Genomic DNA, 21,529 nt, shown 5'->3' with positions numbered 1-21,529 from the left:
AAGAACTGAAATTTTTGCAATGGCCTGCATACTTAGACCTTTCTCCAGAATCTCTGTATTTATCAGCAGCAGCTTCTATGAAATGTTTGACTGCTGACTGTAGAAAATGCTGTGGACTCCAGTACCCGATTGGAAATTTCTTTACAGAAATTCTTACAACAATTCTGTAAGACTTGTAGGATTCTATAAGTTTTACAGAATTCTTATAGGATTCTATAAGTCTTTGTCCTTGCTTATATTCTTATGTATATTTAATGCTTTTTCTTTGATGACTCACTGGGATGCTGCTCTGATTCTGCCTCTCGATCCAGAGTGACAGCCACTTCTCCATTTTTTCCACGGTTTCAGACCGCGTTCGATTTACTTTTGCAGCGCTTACACTCGTTGCGCATTTAAAGCTACTTTTAATTCTCCCTGCATTGGAACAAATTGTCCTAACAGTAGCTTCGTGTAGATCCACGGCACGCCCAATGTCCGCGATGCGCTCTCCACGTTCGAAATGTTCCACTATTGCCATCTTCGCTTCCAATGTAATAGTCTTTCTCCTTCTTTTCCTTGGCCCATCACTCGTGGCAAATATTACACGTTTTGCACTCATGTCCGGAAGTTTAGAATTGGTTTTTATGCGGTAAAACCACTGACAGACGAGCACTCGGGATTTGAGGGGAAACCACGATGCGCCGTAAAGACGTCACTAGTGGGAACTACCGTATAAGCGCGTGTAAGAGGCGCACCTTTTTTCCCAGACATTGCAGCCGAAAATGGGGGTGCGCCTCTTACACAAACTTCTTATCTTCCCCCCTCCCCTTCACCGGTCGCAAGTCCAAGGGGAACTGAGTGGCCTTGGTTTTCAGCGTGAGTCAGTCATCTGAAACCCTGGGTCAAAATCAAGCGGCAGGCAGGGGAGTTTCTCCCTTTGTGACGTATTTTTAAAATGCTCCTGTTTGAATTTCTTGCAAACATCGCGCCGTCACGTCGGTGCCCCAGAAGTGAACATTAAAAAGATCGTGCGGGGTGATTCGCTCCGGAGCGCGCGCTACATTCACTGCCACGAGTGGGCATCCCGCGGCATTTATACTGCATACAGTAATCGCTTTTCAAACGTATAGAAACGCTGTAAGATTTAGGACCGTTACTGGTTCGTCAGAGGAAGTACAGGGAACAGAATTGAAAGATTTTGTGAGATAAAGACCATTCTTTTATTGATCCCCAAGTTGATGTTGCTCTCTCTACATCTCGCGCTTGACTCCCCGCTGCCAAGCTGCTTACTCTCTCAAGTCCACCTTAGGCGTCCCCACGTGATCGGCATTCACCTCTCCGATTCGTTGCCATCGCCGTGGCGTGTGAGGCTCGTAGGTCGCTGATGTTGCAGTACCTATTGGTGGGAAAGGAGCGACCGGAAACCAGAGGGATGTGCAGGTAAGGTGCAAGCAGAGGAAAAGAACGGAGAGAGCGTGGGATGCTTAGGTAGGTTCCTTCAATATGAAGAGCCAGCATCCGCTCTCCTACATCGCCTTCCCGCAAAACAAAATTGGACACACAGTGGACAATTTTTTTTTAAAGAAGACATTCAAGATGAAATACCACAATAAACCCAACACTCAATACAACTGTAAAAATCATACAATCCCGTAATAAATAATCATTCCGACCCTTGATCAACAATACAAAGATTAAATACTAATAAACCCAGCATCAACAAAATTTCATTAAACAATGTTCAATCTCACAAGACACCAGCATCAACAAAATTTCATTAAACAATGTTCAATCTCACAAGACACAATTTATTTCTTATTATTACGTGGTCGTAGGTTATATGCACCTTCGACTCTCTCCTCGTTCACCACACTTTCTGCTGGCACATTTACACTAACGTCTTCGTTCTCTGAGCGTGGTCCGGCTTGGCCAGCCGCTCGCGACCTCAAAGGGTAGGGAGAGCGCGCGGGGAGGGTTGGTGAGATAAGGGAATTGTCGTCTGCGTCGGTGCTCCCGCAGTCTCCGCGGCCTTCCGCGGAATGTGCTTGCGCACGGAATGGGGAAGCAAGGACGTTGGTATCCTCTTCGCGGTCTTCTCTGGGATGTGCGTACTCTTCCAGATTATCACTCTCGCTTGTCAGGGAACTCGCTGGGGGCACTGATGAGGTGGAGGGATAAACAACACTGGGAAGGGGAAAACAGGGGGGGTCTTCCGCACTTGGACAGGGCGCACAGCTGGCTCCTTCGTCCTCCGTCGTCTGGGTTTTCCGTGGGCGCCCTCGACGTCGCTCCTGGAATCTGCTAGTTGAAGTGGGAGGGGATGTACCATGATATGGTTTAAGCCTATTTTTGTGTACAACAATATTTCGAAAGGGAAGCTTCAGCCGCACATTTGTGTCCGAGAGAACTTCAATCACTTTGTATGGCCCCCTCCATGGGCAATGAAACTTCTTCACTCGGCCTGACTTAATTTGGGCATCACTCAAATATACATACTGCCCACACATGTACTTCACATCCCTGCATTTTTTATTGTACTGAATCTCTCGTGTTCTCTGCGCACTCCTACAACTATTGCGGCACTTCGACCTCAGATCCATCAGGATTTTCCGAAGACCCGTAACATAATCGCCGACAATCTTTTTACTCTCTCTGTCCAAACACTCGAAAGGGGTTTTCATTGGAAACCCGAATACAACTTCATGTGGCGAACATGTTGTACTACTATGCGTGCTACTATTATATGCTGTAGTTGCATATTGGAGTAATACATCCCAGCTATTGTTTTTAGAGTTTATGTAATGGCTAATCATAACCGCAATTGTTCGATGAACCCTCTCAATTCTCCCATTGCATTCCGGATGGAAGGGTGTTGTGCGTAACTTCGTAATCTTCAGTAATTTACACATATTTGTAAACAGTTCAGACATAAAATTAGACCCCTGATCGCTCAAAAGCTTACTTGGCACACCAAATTTCAAAACCCACCTATTCACGAAAGCCTCAGCTACAGTCACTGCCGACTGATCCGCCAAGGGGACCATGACCAAATACCGCGAAAAATGATCTAATATGGAGAGAATGTATCTGTTTCCACTCTCCGTCACGGGTAGGGGTCCTACCACATCGACCGCTACGAAATCAAAAGGGGCTTCGGCTTCAGGTAGCTTCTGCAAAGGCGCTCTCGTTCTACCATACGGGCTACGGCGATTGCATGACACACACTCTTTCACCAACCTTTCAACATGCGCTCGCATTTTAGGCCACCAATAGAGAGATTCTATTCTATTGAATGTTGACCGCGCACCTGCGTGGCCAAACAAAGGGTGCTCATGATACTGTCTGAAAACATCTACTCTCATTATCTCCGGAACCACTAGTTTCAATCCATTACGCGTATCTTTGTATAAAAACCCTCCCTTTTCTTCGAAACCTTGTGATGAACGCCACTGTTTACACTGCATATCCCTTACTTGCATTTTTGCTACGTCATCATCAAATATGGTGTCGACGAGCCTCACTTTACGACTCAAACAATCCGCGTTCAAATGTTTCTTCCCCGGTTTGTGAACAACGGAATAGTTATATTCGCCGAGCTTTAACGTCCATCGCATCAACCTACTAGAGGGGTCCTTCATACTGAAAAGCCATTTCAATGCTGCGTGATCTGTCACAATTTTAAAAATTTTCCCAAATAAATAAGGCCTCCAATGCTGAACACTCCAAATGATCGCCAGCAATTCTTTTTCAGTCGTGGAATAATTGATTTCCGCGGTATTTAGTTGCCGAGATGCATAGGCTATTGGATGCTCCTCTCCCGCGACCTCTTGTGATAAGACGGCCCCAAGCGCAAAATTACTTGCATCCGTGGAGAGAATAAAGGGTTTGTTAAAATCAGGGTATACAAGCACAGGGCTACAAGTCAGTGCATCCTTCAAAACACCCATTGCGTGTTGACAATCCGGTCCCCAGATAAACGCTGTCCCCTTCTTCAAAAGCCTTGTAAGTGGCCTGGCCAGCTCGGCGTATCGATCGACAAAGCGTCGGTAATAGTTGGCTAGACCGAGAAAAGATTGCAACTCTTTCACATTTGTTGGGGTTGGGAAGTTTTTCACCGCATCAATCTTTCCCGGGTCGGGCCGCACACCCTTTTTCGAAATAATATGGCCGAGATAATTTACCTGTTCTAAGGCGAAGTGGCATTTTTCAAATTTTAATGAAAGTTTTGATTCCCTCAATTTTTCGAAAACTCGTCTCAATCTCTCGGAGTGTTCTTTAATTCCGCTACTGAATACAATAACATCATCTAAATATACTAAACACTGTAAGGGTTTTAATCCGCGGAGCACTCCGTCCATCATTCGCTGAAAGGTAGCAGGGGCATTTCGCAAACCAAATGGCATTCTAGTGTATTCGTAGTGCCCACTCTCGACAACGAAACCGGTTTTAGGCTGCGATTCAGGGTGCATGGGTATTTGATGATACCCGCTGGTCATGTCTAAGGTCGTGAAATATTTACACCCCCCCAAATAATCAAGAGTATCGACGATATTTGGAATCGGATAGACATCGGGTGTTGTGATGGAGTTCAATTGCCGAAAATCTACACAAAATCTAAAATTTGGCTTCCCATCGGTGGATTTCTTGGGCACGATAACGACTGGTGATGCCCATGGGCTCTCACTAGGTGTAATTATCCCAGCCTCAAGTTGCTCTTGCACAAATTTCTCTACCAATGGCTTCTGATGGTACGGAGTGCGGTATGGGCGACGATATATGGGCTTTACCTCATTAGTAGGTATGTGGTGGTACGCGATATCTGTCGCAGGTAGATTTTCCTTATGACTAAAAAGGTCACAAAACTCCTCCAGAACAGGCCTCAACACATTCACCTCATCAGGCGATAGGTGACTTAGCTTGTCAGCAAAATTTAATTTATCGGTGACATTTTCTATCGTCCCTAATTGGCCAACTCTTACCACATCACTTTCGCCCGCCAACCCTGTAACTAGCTCATCTACCGTAGCCAATAACATCCCCTTTGGGAAATTTAATTCCTCTGTCCCAAAATTCGCCACTTGAAAGATAACAGAGTTATCTTCGCCTACGCTGCTCAAACTACGAGCCACGGCACACCCCTCAACATCCGGAATTATGGGTTCCACAATAACTTCGCGACCCTGAAAGGAGGTTTCACTTACAATTGTTGTTCTAATTATTTTTTCGCTACGCGGCGGCACAGATACAGCATTTTCTAACCTCAACTCTACATTTTTAATAGTTTTTTCGTGTCTTTTAGAACTACTGTCCTTCTTATTAGGGCTAATCTCGTCCTTCAGGTCCTGTTTCTTCTCTACTAGTTCCCCTGTTAATGGCCAACTATTTTTGCCAACAAAAAGTTTACCCCCACTCACATCAATTGATGCCCCATATTTCTTAAGAAAATCCAAGCCTAAAATCCCGTCAAATTCTGCAACTCGCTCAACCACTTGCATATTTACATCATACTTCACTGCCCCCACAAAAAAGGTCACTTCTTTCTCCCCGTAATTCCACATTTTTCCCCCAGCAATACCCAAAATTCTGACCGCAGGTGCTCTGATTTTTTCTGTTCCACATACATCGCGCCTGATTAGGGAAATCTGAGCCCCCGTGTCTATAAGCATTTTACATTTTCTTCCTAAAATATTAACTACTGCCACCAAATCGCATGAATCCCCCCTACTGCCCACACGAGGTAGGATTACACTTACCAGGGGCCGGATTCGGCGGCTCTTCCGGCCCCAGCGCCGTTTAAATCTCCCGCCTGTTGGACCCCGCTGCGGCTCCTACAATCACGGGCCAGATGATCTCCCCCTCCGCAGATAAAACAGCGCCTTCTTCGGCTGCACTGCTTGGAAAGGTGACCGGGCTGCCCGCAGTTGAAACAGACGCGCTGGCTAGGGGCATGGAATACTCGGCGGGCGGGTGGTCCATCCCTTGGTCCCTCCGCCGGCCTTCTCTCAGTCTCCTGGATCCGGATGGCGTTAGCGATGGCAGCATCGAAGGTCTCAGGGGCAGTCAGTCGACACTGATGGCCAACCTCCCCAGTTAGCCCACGTAGGAACGTGTCGAGCGCCCGCTGATCCGCCTCGACACGTCGCTCCGCCACTCGTTCTGCTGGGCCCTCAGTGGAGTAGGTTCGCGCATTTATCGCCCGCACTCGGTCAGCGAATGCCTCAATGCCTTCGCCCGGTGACATGCGGAGGTTCGACAACACCTCCCGGAAAAACCGCGCGCTCTTTTTGGAGCGATACCGCGCCGTAACGAGAGCCTTAAAAACTTCGTACGAGTCTGCCTCGCGGCATTCGTCTTTACTACGAATGAAAATATTAGCGTCTCCGAGCATACGCAGCTTAGCGACTCGCAATCTATCGGCATCGGACCATCCACCGAGATCTGCGATTCCCTCCAACTTTGAAAAGAAGGCGTCGACATCCTCCTCGACTTTTCCCGAAAACTCGCCAACCGCCGTGAAATATGCGAGCTGTGGTCGAGTTTCTGTCGCGGTTGCCGCGCTGCTATTCTTCAGCCTCTTATTTTCCGTTTCGACCACGCGGAGTCGTTCGCACAGTTCGTTCATGGCCTGCTGGAGCTCCACCTCTCGTCCACCTAAACTGATTCGAGAAGACATGGTCTTATCTTCTGATATGTATCCTCCTCTGACTAAAATCCGACACTTCTGACACCAATGTAAGATTTAGGACCGTTACTGGTTCGTCAGAGGAAGTACAGGGAACAGAATTGAAAGATTTTGTGAGATAAAGACCATTCTTTTATTGATCCCCAAGTTGATGTTGCTCTCTCTACATCTCGCGCTTGACTCCCCGCTGCCAAGCTGCTTACTCTCTCAAGTCCACCTTAGGCGTCCCCACGTGATCGGCATTCACCTCTCCGATTCGTTGCCATCGCCGTGGCGTGTGAGGCTCGTAGGTCGCTGATGTTGCAGTACCTATTGGTGGGAAAGGAGCGACCGGAAACCAGAGGGATGTGCAGGTAAGGTGCAAGCAGAGGAAAAGAACGGAGAGAGCGTGGGATGCTTAGGTAGGTTCCTTCAATATGAAGAGCCAGCATCCGCTCTCCTACAACGCGTAGTTTTGAAGGACATACCTGGTTAATAGTCAACATTGTCTTGCCGAGCAATTTCCATTACGCTGAGCACCTGATATTTCAAAATTCATCTTCAGACGCTAATATGAGGATTTTTCCAACTGAAAATTATATTGGTGTCAAAACCTGCGGTTAAAAAATTCGAACGAGTGTGTTCATTGTTGGACTAAATGGTGGATAGAAGAAATCGGAAATGCTTATAAGTGAAGAGCGCTGAAGGAGAGGTCGAGGGGAAGGAGCACGCTCCCTCCCCTCCGTATTTCAAGCTACGAGGCTATGAGCGAAGGAGGAAGGGAAGAACACGTCCGATCTTGCATGTGACGTCGTTGCCTTTAAAGCGAAGTGGCGAAGGCTCAGCAATGTGATATACGCAGTTTGCGTAGCCTGAAGTTTCCAGTCCGTCTCGTCTTGTTTGAATGCGCTTATGCTACGCTTGTTTCTTCCGAAATTGTGCTGTTTGGACTATGTTGAATATTAGTACCCTTGTTTTAGCTATAAATCTTTGTGTCAATCAATTAGAGCTGAAAAAAACTTAAATGCTGTCAGATATACATCGCGTTAGGTCTAATTCTATTTAGAACCTCGTGCGTGTCATACAATTGCTGAAAGATTTCGAGATATCTTCGAGCTCAGAAGGTGACTCACCTAGAATTTGACCTCCAGAAACTCGGAGAATTGAACCTGGTAGACCAAAAAGGTCAGTTGGTGAGATGGGGTAGGGATGAAACACGTTTCCATTGTTCCCCTTTAACTTGATATTTTCCTATTTTCCTGTGGAGTCTCGGAAAGGAAAAAAAACGGCAGAGGCATTGGCTGATGGAGGGCCGAGTGTAGTTCCGTTAGGCCCCTTGCACACAAACCGATTTTGGACGGCCGGTAAAATATCGGCCGACATTTTACCGGCGAAGCGATGCTTGCACACACGCCGGATTTTTACCGGTCAAACGATAAGTTGCTATCTATGTTTTTGAGCCGGCGCCGGCGATCCACAGTGACAATGGCCGACAGATAACCGGCATTTTGCCGGTGCCGGCGCGTGGTCGGTACGTGTGCAAGCTCCAATGCTCTCCGATTGTTCGCTATTGGAATGTGGACGGCCGATATTTTACCGGCCGTCAAAAATCGGTGTGTGAGCAAGGGACCTTAAATCTACGACGTGGTTATTATCCTACGGCGCTGAGATTGCCCCGATTGTTGTCCAATCTCTTGGGAAGGTTCATGCTATGTGCCTATCGTGTTTTGCCTTACAATTTTTCACGGATGCAATTCTATTGCAGTACTCCTGCGAGAGCTTTTAAACAAAATTGTTCGTGAGTAGGACAAGCAACGTAGAGCGATGGCGTATGCGAAGAGAGGATCGGAACTCTTTCTACTCCCTCTTATGCCGCTATTACCGCCACAGTTATCAAAATTTCCTCTTTCAAATAGTACTGAAAAAGGAAATTTCGATAACTGTCGAAATTCCGGGCATACGCCTGCCACACCGCACGATAGGATAAAAATTGTCGCAAAATTTTTTTCTTTATAATTTCGATGCTCAAAATAGGGGTGCGCCTCTTACACGTGTGCGCCTCTTACACAAGCTTATACGGTATCTATCCAACTCGCGGGGTAAATTGATACAATTTACTTCTCTGTTCCATTTCAGCACGAGGTTTTTGAGACATCAAAATGCTCGCATTCGCTGAGCTAACTGGATACTGCGGATGCCTTTTTTTCTTCTACAAAATGGAAACTTAGTATAATTTCACGTAATCCTGTGATACCTATATGCTGGAGGCCGACAGTATAACCCATTACGATGTTTAGATATTGATGTCGTGGTCTGGGCTCAACAAAAAAGAATAAAATGTGTAACATGAAGTTATTTTTCATTTCGCAAAGGATTTTTTCTCAGATTACAGGCATTTGAATAGCTTTTTCCGACGGCACTGCAAAAAATTTGGATGTCACCCTCGCGCACTCGGCGATCAACTCCAATGATGTTATGATTTTATGAGGGCCAATGTAATTATTACAATTCTTAAAGTAGATGACGTAGGATATTTCTTCCCGCTTTATCCTTACTTAGTTACTCAAAAAAGTAGGCTTTAGTGTATTATATGCATCTGAAGTTAAATTAAGCGGGAACTTAGGTCAACTTCAGTAAAAGTGATTTTTGAGGACCAATCGTGTTAAAGCGAATATCGTGTTAAGCGAATTCATGTTAAGCGGTGGATACCTCAATCAATATTTTGGGTTAATTATATATTTGGGTTATAATAAAAAAGAATTATTTGCAAAAATGAAAGAGTTCCGAAAAAAAAGGCAAAACTGCTCTTTTGACCCGAGGAACTCCCAATGTTGCGTATACACAACGTTTTACTGACGGCTAACTAAAAACAATAAAAATATATAAAACAATAATTTGCCTTATTTGAGTCTGTTTTATTGCTAATTCATCAAAATATTGGGAATTTTTAAGTTATTCACATGCTTGGGATTTAATGGGTTAATATATTTACTTGTTTCAACGAGTATGCTGGCGAAGGATTTTATGTCTTTGACAGACAAAAACAAATTGTTATGCGTAAATTCTGCAATGCAAGAATTGGCTGAATGTGTAAAGATTCCTGCCAGAAGCACCAAGCAACAGCTCTTCAAAAAAGCAAGAAAGAGTCACCGAAAGCTAGACTATTGACGCAACGGGTTTCACTGCAACAATGTTGAGATAAATCAAAAAAAATCAGGCTGGATAGAGATCAGCTCAATTATGGTTTGACCGAAGCCATTAAAAAGGCTTATATACCACTCGTAAAAATAGAAAATCCTGCTCTAAAAGGTTTCCCCAAGAAATAGGTACTGCCCAGGTAAGTTTCTCAAGTACTGATACAATGTGTCTGTGGTTAAAGGACTATCTGCAAGCATGGTTGTATGTGATATGTACCATATGTTCTTCCTTGCAAGGACAGGGGATGTGTCATGCTGACAACTTTCGTACCAAATATGTTTTTGCTGCAGGTGTAAATCAGGCTCAGGTGTAAAAAAAGCTGTTTATGATAAGCAAGTTTGTTTAATATGCAACAAATCTACTGACTGAACTGGGAAATATGTCTCCACTATACTTATAAAGCCACATCATGGCTCAAGTAAGCAGTGCATTTATGTAGGTGGAGTAAAGGTTTTGGAGAAAGCAAGTGGTGCATAGTGTGCCAGGGCAATACTGAAAGTGGTTGTAGACTGCAACGTAAGGTATGAAAATGTAGTGGCAATAGTTACAGATTCTGCCCAATATATGCTTACATGTGTTCACTCTTTAATTATACCTTTTAATGAAGACATGGTACATATACAGTGTTAGGCTCACAAACTCAACTTGGTAGCCAGCATATGGTCTACGTTACTTCAGGAGCTCCACACATGTGATACACAATGCAAACTTTTGTTCTCAAAAACTCACAAAAGAAAGTGTCGATACCTGTCGCATCTGAAAACCAAGTATCCTAATGAAGAAATAAGTGCAAAGTTGTTCCAAATTCCTGTTTTAACGAGATGGACAAGCTGGAATAAGTCAGCAGAATACATTAGAGATTATTGTGAGGACTTTGCTCAACTTTGGATGATGAGAGCCATACTGTGAACTACTTCAAGAAGCTTACCAGGGTGGATATCCAAGTCGTTAAAGCGATGACAACATTCCTTTCTGAACGCTGCAAAGGTATTATTGATTAAGATCCACCCCTTACCCACACCCCAACTCTACGTTGCCGTGTGATTGGGCACATCCAGTCCACGGGATGGAAGAAGTTTTTCATCGCTCTCTTGAACCGCTGAATGCTGAGGCCCCATAAATCAGCCCTCTGCCTTGTACCGTGCTCACACGATCGGGGGAATTGAGTTCACCCCTCTATATAGTCCGAGAATTGTCTGAGGACAGCCACAAGGGCATAGTTCGGGGTATGGGGTGAGGTTTCCAGGTAAGAATGGGAAACGCCTTCGTTACTTGTAAAAAAAAGAATGCTTCCATGAAGAGAGGAGGCGGAAGGGACAACGACCCTGTTTTGGTGATTCGAAGGAAGGGCTTGTTTTGTTTTTTCGGGCTTGTTTATTTGCTTCATACACATGTGACAACTGTTGTATGACTAGGCGAGAGCGTGAGGTGCATTTTGGGGCCAGTGATTGGCTGCAATCCGTGCTGGTGGAGGGTTCTACAGTCCTCCTATTTGCTGTGTCATTGGGCAACTCTCGCTGGCCGGACTGTAGTCAGAGAGTTTTCTGGAGAGCGATTGCGATAATATTTTACTTAATTTACAAAACCTTCAATGCCTCAGAATATAATAACCCTGGGCGGTTCATATGCCTACGATAATAGCATCGCATGGGAACGGATTAGCGAGGATGCATGTGCTGATTCACAAAATTCGGAATGGAGTATTATTTTTGACAGAAGAGTCTTATATAGGAGCTTTGAATCATTGCCAAGAGATTCAAAGGATCTGATGTAAGAAATAGTAATTTTTAATTGTGCTCGCATTTCGTGAAGACGGTTTTAATTCCGCTTCCGAAAAAGAAGAAAGCTGTGGAATGCGGAGATTATAGGACTATCAGCCTAATATCCCATGCGGCTAAAGTAGTGCTGAGGATATTGAACAGACGAATGGAGGCGAGGGCAAACGAGTATTTGGGCGAAGATCAGTTTGGTTTCAGAAAAGGGAAGTCAACTCGTGATGCAATAGCAATAATGAGGTCCCTCGTGGAGAGGAACCTAGAATATGAGCAGGACGTATATGTGTGTTTCGTGGATTTTGAAAAAGCGTTTGATAGGGTGAACTGGGTAAAGTTAATGGATATTCTCAAGAGAATAGGTGTTGACTGGAGGGATAGACGACTGATTTGTAATCTGTATATGGCCCAGACTGCGCAAGTGAGGATAGCGGACGGAGAATCTGGGTGGGCAAGCATTGGCCGAGGTGTGAGGCAAGGCTGTCCTCTATCGCCACTGCTCTTTAACGTGTATGCTGAAGAGATGGTAAGGGAAGCGTGGGATGAGTTAGAAGCTGGGATAAAAGTGGGAGGAATGATGTTCAAATCAGTGAGATTCGCGGATGACCAGGCGTTGATCAGTCGGTCAGCAAGGGGGCTTCAGGCCCTAGTGGATGCGTTATACGAACGTTGCGAGGAGTTTGGGATGAGGATTAATCACAAGAAAACTAAGGTAATGCGGTTTTGTAAAGCATCACGAGCGAGGAATGTGAGACTCAAGATAAAGGTGGGTGGTGAAAAACTTGAGCAGGTTGAGCAATTCAACTATTTAGGCAGTACGTTAGAGGAAAACGGATACAGTAGTAAGGACATAAGGAAGAGAATCGCATTAGCGAAGGAGGCATTCATGAACAGGAAGGAGCTTCTTAGAGGATCGTTGTGTAAGAGTTTAAAGAAAAGGTTAGTGAAGAGTTTGATCTGGAGTGTAGCTCTCTACGGTGCGGAAACGTGGACTCTGAGGAAAGAAGACGAGAGAAGATTGGAGGCGTTCGAGATGTGGGTATGGAGAAGAATGGAGAGGGTGAAATGGACGGAGAAGAAAAGGAACGACGAAGTGCTGGATATGGTTGGCGAGGAGAGAAAGCTTTTAGATGAGATACGCAGGAGACAGAAGGTTTGGATGGAGTCAGTGCTTAGCGGTGAGGGGATGTTGAAAATGGTGTTGGAGGGTAGAATGTTGGGGAAACGAGGGAGGGGAAGGAAAAGAATAGCATTTTTAGATAGATTGAAAGAGAGTAGGCCTTACAGTGAATTAAAGAAGGCAGTGCTGGAAGGAAAGGGAGGCTCCCAGATCACCTCTTTAGTACTCCATGGAAACCTACCTTAATCGGTAGAATACTATAATAATAATAATAGTACATAGCCACTGAGGGTAACCCGCATCTAAGTTGAGCCATTAGTTTAAACAAATTTCAGGGAATGTGCAGAAGTGCGTCACAGTTCTGCTGATATGATGTGAAATTTTGAATTATTAAGAATTTTGGAGAGTACAAAGAAGAGATATTGAAGATTCACTATGATTGGTCTCTAAGAAGATGGCTTCTGCTATCAGCACAGAAATTCTGATTTTAAATTTTTTTTACAGTTGATTACTCGGCGGTGCTGAGTCCTCGTTCGATAACCTAAGGTTTATTGTTATCTTACACCATCTTGGTGATAATTGTGATTTTCCTACATGGCAATAGCTGACAATGTCTTGATCAAACTACATTCCGATGCACATATGAAATATCGAAATAACTTCGCTGGATAGTATGCAACGGCAGGTAATGTTGCCCTAGTTTTCCATAAGTCGGAAGTCAACGTAAGTGTGCCAATCTAACTACAACAGTGTTGCGCTTTCAACTTCCATACCTCACACTGGAGGAGATGCAGGGGGTTTCACTACGATGTTAACTCCCACGCTTTAAGGCCTGGTTACACGGTACATTAACACGAACCAGTTAATGTACATTTGGATACGTTTGTAACAGAACATTTACGAATGCATGAACCAAATTAGAAGAGGTTCTATTTTCTGTGCATGCATTTTGGTGTTCATTCTTGTGTTAATAACGTTAAGACATTACACCCGTACATGCTAATTTATAATTCGTGTAACCAGGCCTTAAGACTTAGCCTATTATATTATTATAGTGATGAAGCCAGCCACAGAGGATGGGGGGGAACTAACTCCCTCTCCCACTGTCATCTTCCTCCCACTCCCATCCCACTGATAACTGCGAATAACAAAAGATGAAGGTAAAACGGGAGCAAGCAGAGCGTACTCAAGGCCATAAATCACATAAATGCATGGACATAACTGGCTTCAGGTGTTGTAGATCTGACACACATCTTGTATTTTTAGTTTAATGAACAGATAATACAAAACATAATAGTTAATGATCGCTCAGAGGTGCATCACCCTCGAGAAATATCTGTCGTAAAACCGAGCGTACACAGTGGAAGGAACTTTTTGACCTTGCAAAATCCGATTTATTTTACATGTAACACATATGCCAATTGGCAGTACAAGGACTATCACTCGCAAAAACGCCATTCTCGTAAAATGCCGTACCAGCAAAACCGGGCTTCCACTGTATACAGAAATGAAAAATTGAATAAGGCATGAAACTAAGAGGGAAAGGGAGGCTTGGTGGAAAAGACAGTGTGAGGACATGGACAAGTTTCAGAAGGAAGGAGAGGTAGGCACTTTGTACACAAAAGCTAAGTTGCTATAGAACAGAAAATGAGGCCAAGCAATGTATAAACATAAGGCTAAAGACAGAAGGATGCTAACCGAGTGAGAAGAGGTACAGAGTAGAGCAGAGTATCTGTATGGTGGAAGGAACAGGCCGGAGGGATTGACTTTAGAGGAGGAAAGTGCAGTGGAGGAGGATAAATATATGGCCAGGGGATCTTAGATGCTGAAATCTAGAGAGCCCTTCATTACATGAAGGCTAGGAAAGCTGTGGGCATGGAAAAAATAGAGTGTGAGCTTCTGAAGAATCTATGTAGGGAAAGTAGGAAGGATTTATCAAACTAGTACCAAGGAACTATGAGGAGGGATGTTGGCCAGAGGATTTTGTGAAGACTAGGACATGCATTCCTGTTTGGTGGATTTCGAAAAAGCATTTCATAGAGTGAACTGGGTAAATTTAATGAATATTCTCAAAAAGATAGGCTTAGTATAGAGGGATAGATGACTCATTTGTAATGCTTATACGGCCCAGGCTGTATAAGGGAGGATAAAAGAGGAGGAGGAACGTGGTGGATATGGTGGGTGTGGAGAGACAGCTTCTGGATGAGATACGGAGAAGACAGAAGGTATGGACAGAGCACTAAGCTGGGAGGGGATGTTGAAAACAGGGTAAGAGGGTAGAATGTTAGGAAAACTTGGGAGAGGAAGGAAACGAATAGGTTTATAGTAGGGATGGGTCGAATAGTAGATTTCTCGAATTCGAATATCAAATCATTGCTCGAATATTCGAATACATCGAATTTCGAACACCTCGAATACTAAACTATGAATGTGAGAATGTTTGACTAGGTCGCATATGCAGCAGGAAACCCAAGTAATTGTGATTGCCTTTAAAGGATTCAAACAGCTGATTAATGGAATATTTTAATTTTATGTAAACAATAGGGTAGTTTCCTTCATTAAAAAAAACAAAAGGCATTGATTGCGATTCAGTACCCACAATTACTGTATTCATAATACACAAATTACTTGGTTTTAGAAATCCCAGTTTAGACAAATGTTAAATGGTCAATTTTAGCTGCATTTGAAAAAGGCCAGATTGGTGCCCATGCGATGCCGCTCCACGTGACGCCACAGGAACCTAGTTGTTGAGGAACTATTTCTTTTGTTTGTATCCATGCGCTCACTCCGGCCGGCCAAGGGAGTCAGTCTTGTGGTCAGTCAGCCTCGCGCAATCGTCTTGGGTGGACGTGTGGGACAGTTCCCAATCCTTTCAAGATCATTTAGTTTACTTTGTGCTCTTCTTACTAGTGTAATTTCATTAAAGGAATCCTGATAACAAACCAGCATTTAAATTAATACAGTCCACTATAATTCAATACCCAAACATTTTGGTCCTTTGTCAGCGGATTCTTCTTGAAAAATTACGCACAGGCATTGCGTCGTAAGAATCGAGCCTTTAGTTCCCCTTATCATCCCAAGCAGCTGGCCGCAAGGGGAAGTGACCAGCCCGGACTGAATGCCGTGCAGAAGAGACACGCAGCCGCCTTCTATCTCCGCTATCGCCGACGAGATACGCGCCGTGTCGAACAAGTGCCGACTCAACTCAACACCCCATCCCTGTTCGTGTGGCGCCCCACTCAAATCAGAGGCTCATCCAAGGTCAGATCCTTCCATTCCTAAACCTTTTTAGTCATTTTCCCATATGATGGATTCAATAACAAAGGGCAAATTAATAAAGCAAAGGGGCGTGATTAAGGGAAAATTAACACGTGCTCTCAACTACGTCAACTCATTCTCCGTGAATGATAAGCTAAAAAATTTACATGCTAGGCAAGCCAAACTTAGAGAAATATGGGATCAATACGATGAAGTCCAGTTACGCTTAGAAATTGAGGATGAGGAAGACCATGGCGCGGACAGAGAAGATTTTGAACGCATTTATTTTGAAGTCGAAGGGAATATTATGACCATAATTAATTCCCAGCCAATAGTGAAACATGAATCTTCGAATAAATCTGAGCGATCGAGCCAATCCAATCAAAGTGAGACGCCAGATATGAATAACATAAAATTGCCACGCATAACACTGCCTAACTTCAACGGAGAGTTAGGAAGCTGGAATCAATTCAGGGATACATTTGAAAGTCTAGTTGTGAATAATCAACTACTTTCTGAGGTACAGAAGTTCCATTATTTACTATCTGTGCTAAAGGGTCAACCAAAAGAGCTAATTCAAAATCTACCTGCAACATCAGCTAACTTCAAGGTGGCATATGAAATCATCTGTGAACGATACAACAACAAAAGATTAATTGCAATGCAGCATGTCAGAGCTCTACTTACGTTACCAAGTGCTCACAAGAATTCGGAACCAGAAATTAGACAATTAATTAATCAAGTGGTTAGCAATAAAAATGGATTGGAAGCAATGGATCTACCCATTCCTATTGGAGGACTTGCTGATTTCACAAATGATTATGGAAAGGTTGGACAAAAATACAAAAATTGAGTTCGAATGGAGGTTCGATAACCATGATTTTCCCAGTTTAGAAGATTTGAAACGATTTCTGGAGGGAAAATGTCAAACTCTGCAGTTAGTACATGCTGAAAAACCAAATGGTAGTGAAACGGAGGATAAGTTTAAACAAAACAAGAATCACAAGAACTTTAAGCAGAGTTATGTAAACACCATCACTGCATGTGTAGTGTGTAAGGGATTGCATGCCTTATTCAGATGCAATGAATTTATTTCAATGAGTGTTCAAAGACGAATTGGAATAATCAAGCAGCATAAATTGTGCAACAACTGCTTAAGAGGGAATCATTATGCAATGGAGTGAAAATCGAAACGCTCATGCTTCAAATGTAATCGACATCACCACACCTTGTTGCACCAAGACAAGCCACACCACGTCGAGTCACCAAGAGTCAATTCAGAACAGACAGGAACGTCAGGATCAAGAAACCCGTGCTTCAGCACAGCCTCACCTGAGTTATTACACAATGAGAAGAAAATCAATATTGCAAGTATTACTGAGCACAGCCGTCATCCAAGTCAGAGACAAGACTGGACGGTGGGTCAATTGTCGAGCCTTACTTGACAGTGGCTCACAAACACATTTCATTACTGAACATTGTGCACAACTTTTGGGAATACGAAAGAAAAGAAACCATATCCCACTACAAGGATTCAATAGCATCACGTCATCAACCACTCACAGTGTGGACATAGAAATCAAATCAATAACGACTGATTTCACTGCTAAATTGAATTGTGCTGTACTTCCAAAAATTACAGGCAATTTACCAACAACACTCATCTCTTGCAAGAATCTAGGTTTGCCAAGAAATATTCAATTAGCTGACCCAAGATTTAATGAACCACAAAAAATCAACATCCTAATTGGAGCAGAACTGTTTTGTAAGTTACTGTTGCCAGAGCAAAAGACCAGACCTGGACCATACCCAGTTCTTCAAAATACAAAATTGGGTTGGATCATAAGTGGAGAGTATAAAACAGATCAAGACCAAGTAAATCAGACTCAACAACTAACTTTGCTTGCAAGAAGTGATTCCATGCTGGAACAACAGTTAAGTAAGTGGTGGGACATCGAAGAAATGGAACAACCAGTTCATTCTAAGGAGGAACAGCTTTGTGAACAACATTTCACAATTCATACAGTACGAGATGACAAAGGCCGCTTTATTGTAAGACTACCAACAAAAAACGGCATTGAAAATCTAGGAGACTCTCGAGAAACGGCACTGCTGAGATTTCACCAAATCGAAAGAAGATTGGAAAGGAACATTGCCTTGAAGAAGGACTATACGAACTTCATGCAAGAATATGAAGAGCTTGGACATATGATATTGAGTACTGAAGAAGGAGGAGTCAAATATTATCTTCCACATCACCCGGTGTTCAAGGAAGTAAGCTCTACAACAAGACTACGAGTCGTCTTTGATACATCTACGCGTACAACCAATGGAAAATCATTAAATGATATGCTACTTGTCGGACCCACAATTCAACAGGACCAATGGTCTACCACCATGAGATTTAGGTTTCATCCAGTCGCCTTGACAACTGACATATGAAAGATGTATCGTCAGATACTGATGCATCCTGAAGACCAAGGACTACAAAGGGTCCTGTGGCGGAAAGATCCAAATGAGGATCTACAGGAGTATAAACTCACTACAGTAACTTACGGCACAGCAGCAGCACCATTTCTGGCAGTGAGATGTTTGCAGGAATTAGCAATGAGAGAACGAGAAAACTATCCCGAAGCAGCAGAGGCCTTGACAAGAGATTTTTACGTGGACGACGGTTTAACTGGATCAGATACTCCAGAAAGTGCAATCAAACTACAAAGGGAACTACAAGAATTATTAGAACTAGGAGGATTTCAACTCAGAAAATGGTGCAGTAATGACAGGAAGGTGTTGGAAGCCATTCCAACGCAATTAAAAGAGCTAAACCATTCGTTGGCAGATGATGATAGTCAGATGGTGAAAACACTAGGAATTTGAAATGGCTACCTAAATCTGATCAGTTTGTTATTGTGAATTCAATCCACAAACCTCTATTGCCAGTTTTGGATTCATACTGCACGAAAAGGAAAATTCTCTCTGTAATATCATCAACATTTGATCCCTTAGGATTAGTGAGTCCAATCACCATAACCTTCAAAATATTCATGCAGAAACTGTGGCAGTGCAAATATAATTGGGATGAAAGATTACCATGTCAACTATTACAAGAATGGTTTTCTCTATGTAAACAGATCCCAGCAATGAATGACATTATGATTAATCGTTTCGTGCTAACAAGAGCGGTTAAATAAGATCGATTGAATTACATGGATTCTCAGATGCTTCTGAGAGAGCTTATGGGGCATGTATTTACATCCGATCTACCAATCAAAACAATGAACACACAGTGCATTTGTTGTGCTCAAAGTCAAGGGTAGCGCCCATTAAACAAATAACTCTCCCAAGATTGGAACTATGTGGAGCATTACTACTATCAAGATTAATGAAGAAACTGCAGAAAACGCTCATATTCATAAAATTGACAGCGTACATCTATGGACAGATTCAACAGTAACCTTGGCATGGGTGTCTGGATGTCCGACGAAATGGAAAACATTTGTTGCCAACCGAGTGGCTGAGATACAAAGCAGTACAAAAGACTGGAAGCATTTACCATCTCAAGACAACCCTGCTGATCTTATTTCCCGCGGAATATCTGCCGAAATGCTACGTGAGTGTTCCTTATGGTGGGCGGGTCCAGATTGGCTGAAACAAGATCCAAGTAATTGGCCGCAAGGACGTAAGGAAGAGTGCTTTGATGATATTCCCGATGAGAGAAATGCAATCATTTGTTTAAATGCATGCAAGGTTGAAAGGCTATTCATTCATAATTATTCGACCTTTACCAAATTACAGAGGGTAACAGCCTACCTGCTGCGATTTGTTTCCAATTGTCAACGGAAAAAACAGCATTCCTCTGCATCACTGACCCCGCATGAGTTGAAGGCAGCAACAAGAAAACTTGTCAAAATTGCACAAGTTGAATCATATTCATCTGATATGACTTCATTAAAGGAAAACAGCGTCGTAAATGGTAAGAGTAAACTCAAGCAGCTACTTCCTTTTCTAGATGGTGAAGACATATTGAGAGTAGGAGGGAGATTGCACGCGGCAGAATTACCATACAATTCTAAACATCCTATGATACTTCCACCAAGGCATCATATCACAAAATTGCTGATTGAATATGAGCACCAGAGACTACTACACGCAGGACCTCAGCTGATGATAGCTTCACTTAGAGAAACCCTTTTGGATACAAAGGATTAGGCCAGCAGTCAAGGCAGTGAATTCAACACGAATTATCACCCCATCTCCTCGTGCAAGGCCACAGATTCTTTTCTGATATCACTCGATGTGAAGTGCAGCTCACACACCTAAAATTAATAAATAAGAAAATAGCAACTAAATTACTGTCATTTCATTTTCAATTTAAGGCATTTCTGAACGAGAAATACATCTAATGACTTGGCTGGAAAATATAGGAGATAAATATACATACCTCAATGATATTTTTTATATAAAACTAGATATAAGCATAAGATAATTTGAGATGATGAAAGCCGGACACAGTTAAATTCCGGTTCATTGCACCACTCATGATTATAAGAGAAAAACGCATATTTTCACTCACGGCGGTTCATCCACACTACTTAATAACATATACAAGTTCCTGACGAGACTCGATGAATTACTCATCATTGCTTTCCATGCAACTCATTAAGTGATCATTCAAAGAAAGTTATCAAAAATCCTATCTTTGTGTGGATATGTTACAAACATTGAATCCGCAATCATCTGACAAGCAAAAGATTTGTAAAAAAATTTCAATATCTCCTACCATCACCTGCTAAATACTTCCTTAAATCGATGCGACAGATTTTTTCTATGCTACATTAATTCATCAATTATATTTATCGCTTCCTCAAGCACAGTAGAGCGATGATACCAAGAACCCTGTATACCGCAAATCAATTTGCTTTGCATGTCTTTATGCTGAGTTCCATCCTGAAAATTGCAAATAAAGGATTAACTGGAGTGGTGAGGCAGTGTACTGGCCTTCCACATCCAAATCTCGGTAAAGAATTAAGGGGCATTCCTAAATTCAATCCCTGCGTGTAATGTGGATTACACTAGTTGAGCAGTACACCGTCCGTCGGATGGGACGTTAAGCCGTGGTCCCCTTGGCGCCTTTCGTTAAGAGCAGGCTAATGCCGACGCCGGGTTTCTATCCACCCTTCATCCTCAGTTCCTAATCCCAAGCTGATCCATTCCTGATTTAAATATTTTAAAAAAATCTTTTAAAAATATATTCCATAGTAGTAACGAAGATAAGGAAACGAACTTTAAAAATTTAAACAATAAAATTCTTAAAAATTAACACAAAAAAAGATCCCTGAGCGAGTATCGATCTCGCTACCTTCACCTCCACAGTCGGACACCGTATCCACTGGGCTGTCGCCCTATTGTTTAACATGGGCGTTCAAAACAGCTTATATAGCGTACCTTCATTTTTAACGATTTTTAATTGCTTTTTTCTCGGAATTTTACGAGAAGTGCGTCGTCTCGCTTCGGCATATTACATTTGTTCCCATAAACTAC

General features: G+C 43.0%; 1 protein-coding gene across 5 annotated transcripts in view; it reads right to left on the bottom strand.

Annotated features, from left to right (window-relative positions):
• LOC124158077 (gastrula zinc finger protein xLCGF3.1-like) overlaps positions 1-20,868 on the bottom strand; it is a 110,263-nt gene extending 89,395 nt beyond the window's left edge. For 4 of the 5 annotated variants that reach the window (XR_006864700.1, XM_046533255.1, XM_046533256.1 and 1 more), the window contains exons 1-2: positions 20,769-20,868; positions 19,799-20,304 (exon numbers count right to left, since the gene is read on the bottom strand). Coding sequence is in view for 3 of the 5 variants with exons in the window: in XM_046533256.1 (XP_046389212.1) it covers positions 19,799-19,840 (42 nt within the window). In the remaining 2 variants the exon portion in view is untranslated. The remainder of the gene's footprint in view (positions 1-19,798; positions 20,305-20,768) is intronic. The other variant, XM_046533254.1, reaches the window with a different exon arrangement.
• Positions 20,869-21,529: the final 661 nt, after the last annotated feature.

The sequence above is a fragment of the Ischnura elegans genome, chromosome 4 (assembly GCF_921293095.1).
Source record: "Ischnura elegans chromosome 4, ioIscEleg1.1, whole genome shotgun sequence".
NCBI classification, from domain to species: domain Eukaryota; kingdom Metazoa; phylum Arthropoda; class Insecta; order Odonata; family Coenagrionidae; genus Ischnura; species Ischnura elegans.
Note: the sequence above shows the minus strand (reverse complement) of the source record. Positions and strands in the feature narration are given on the sequence as shown.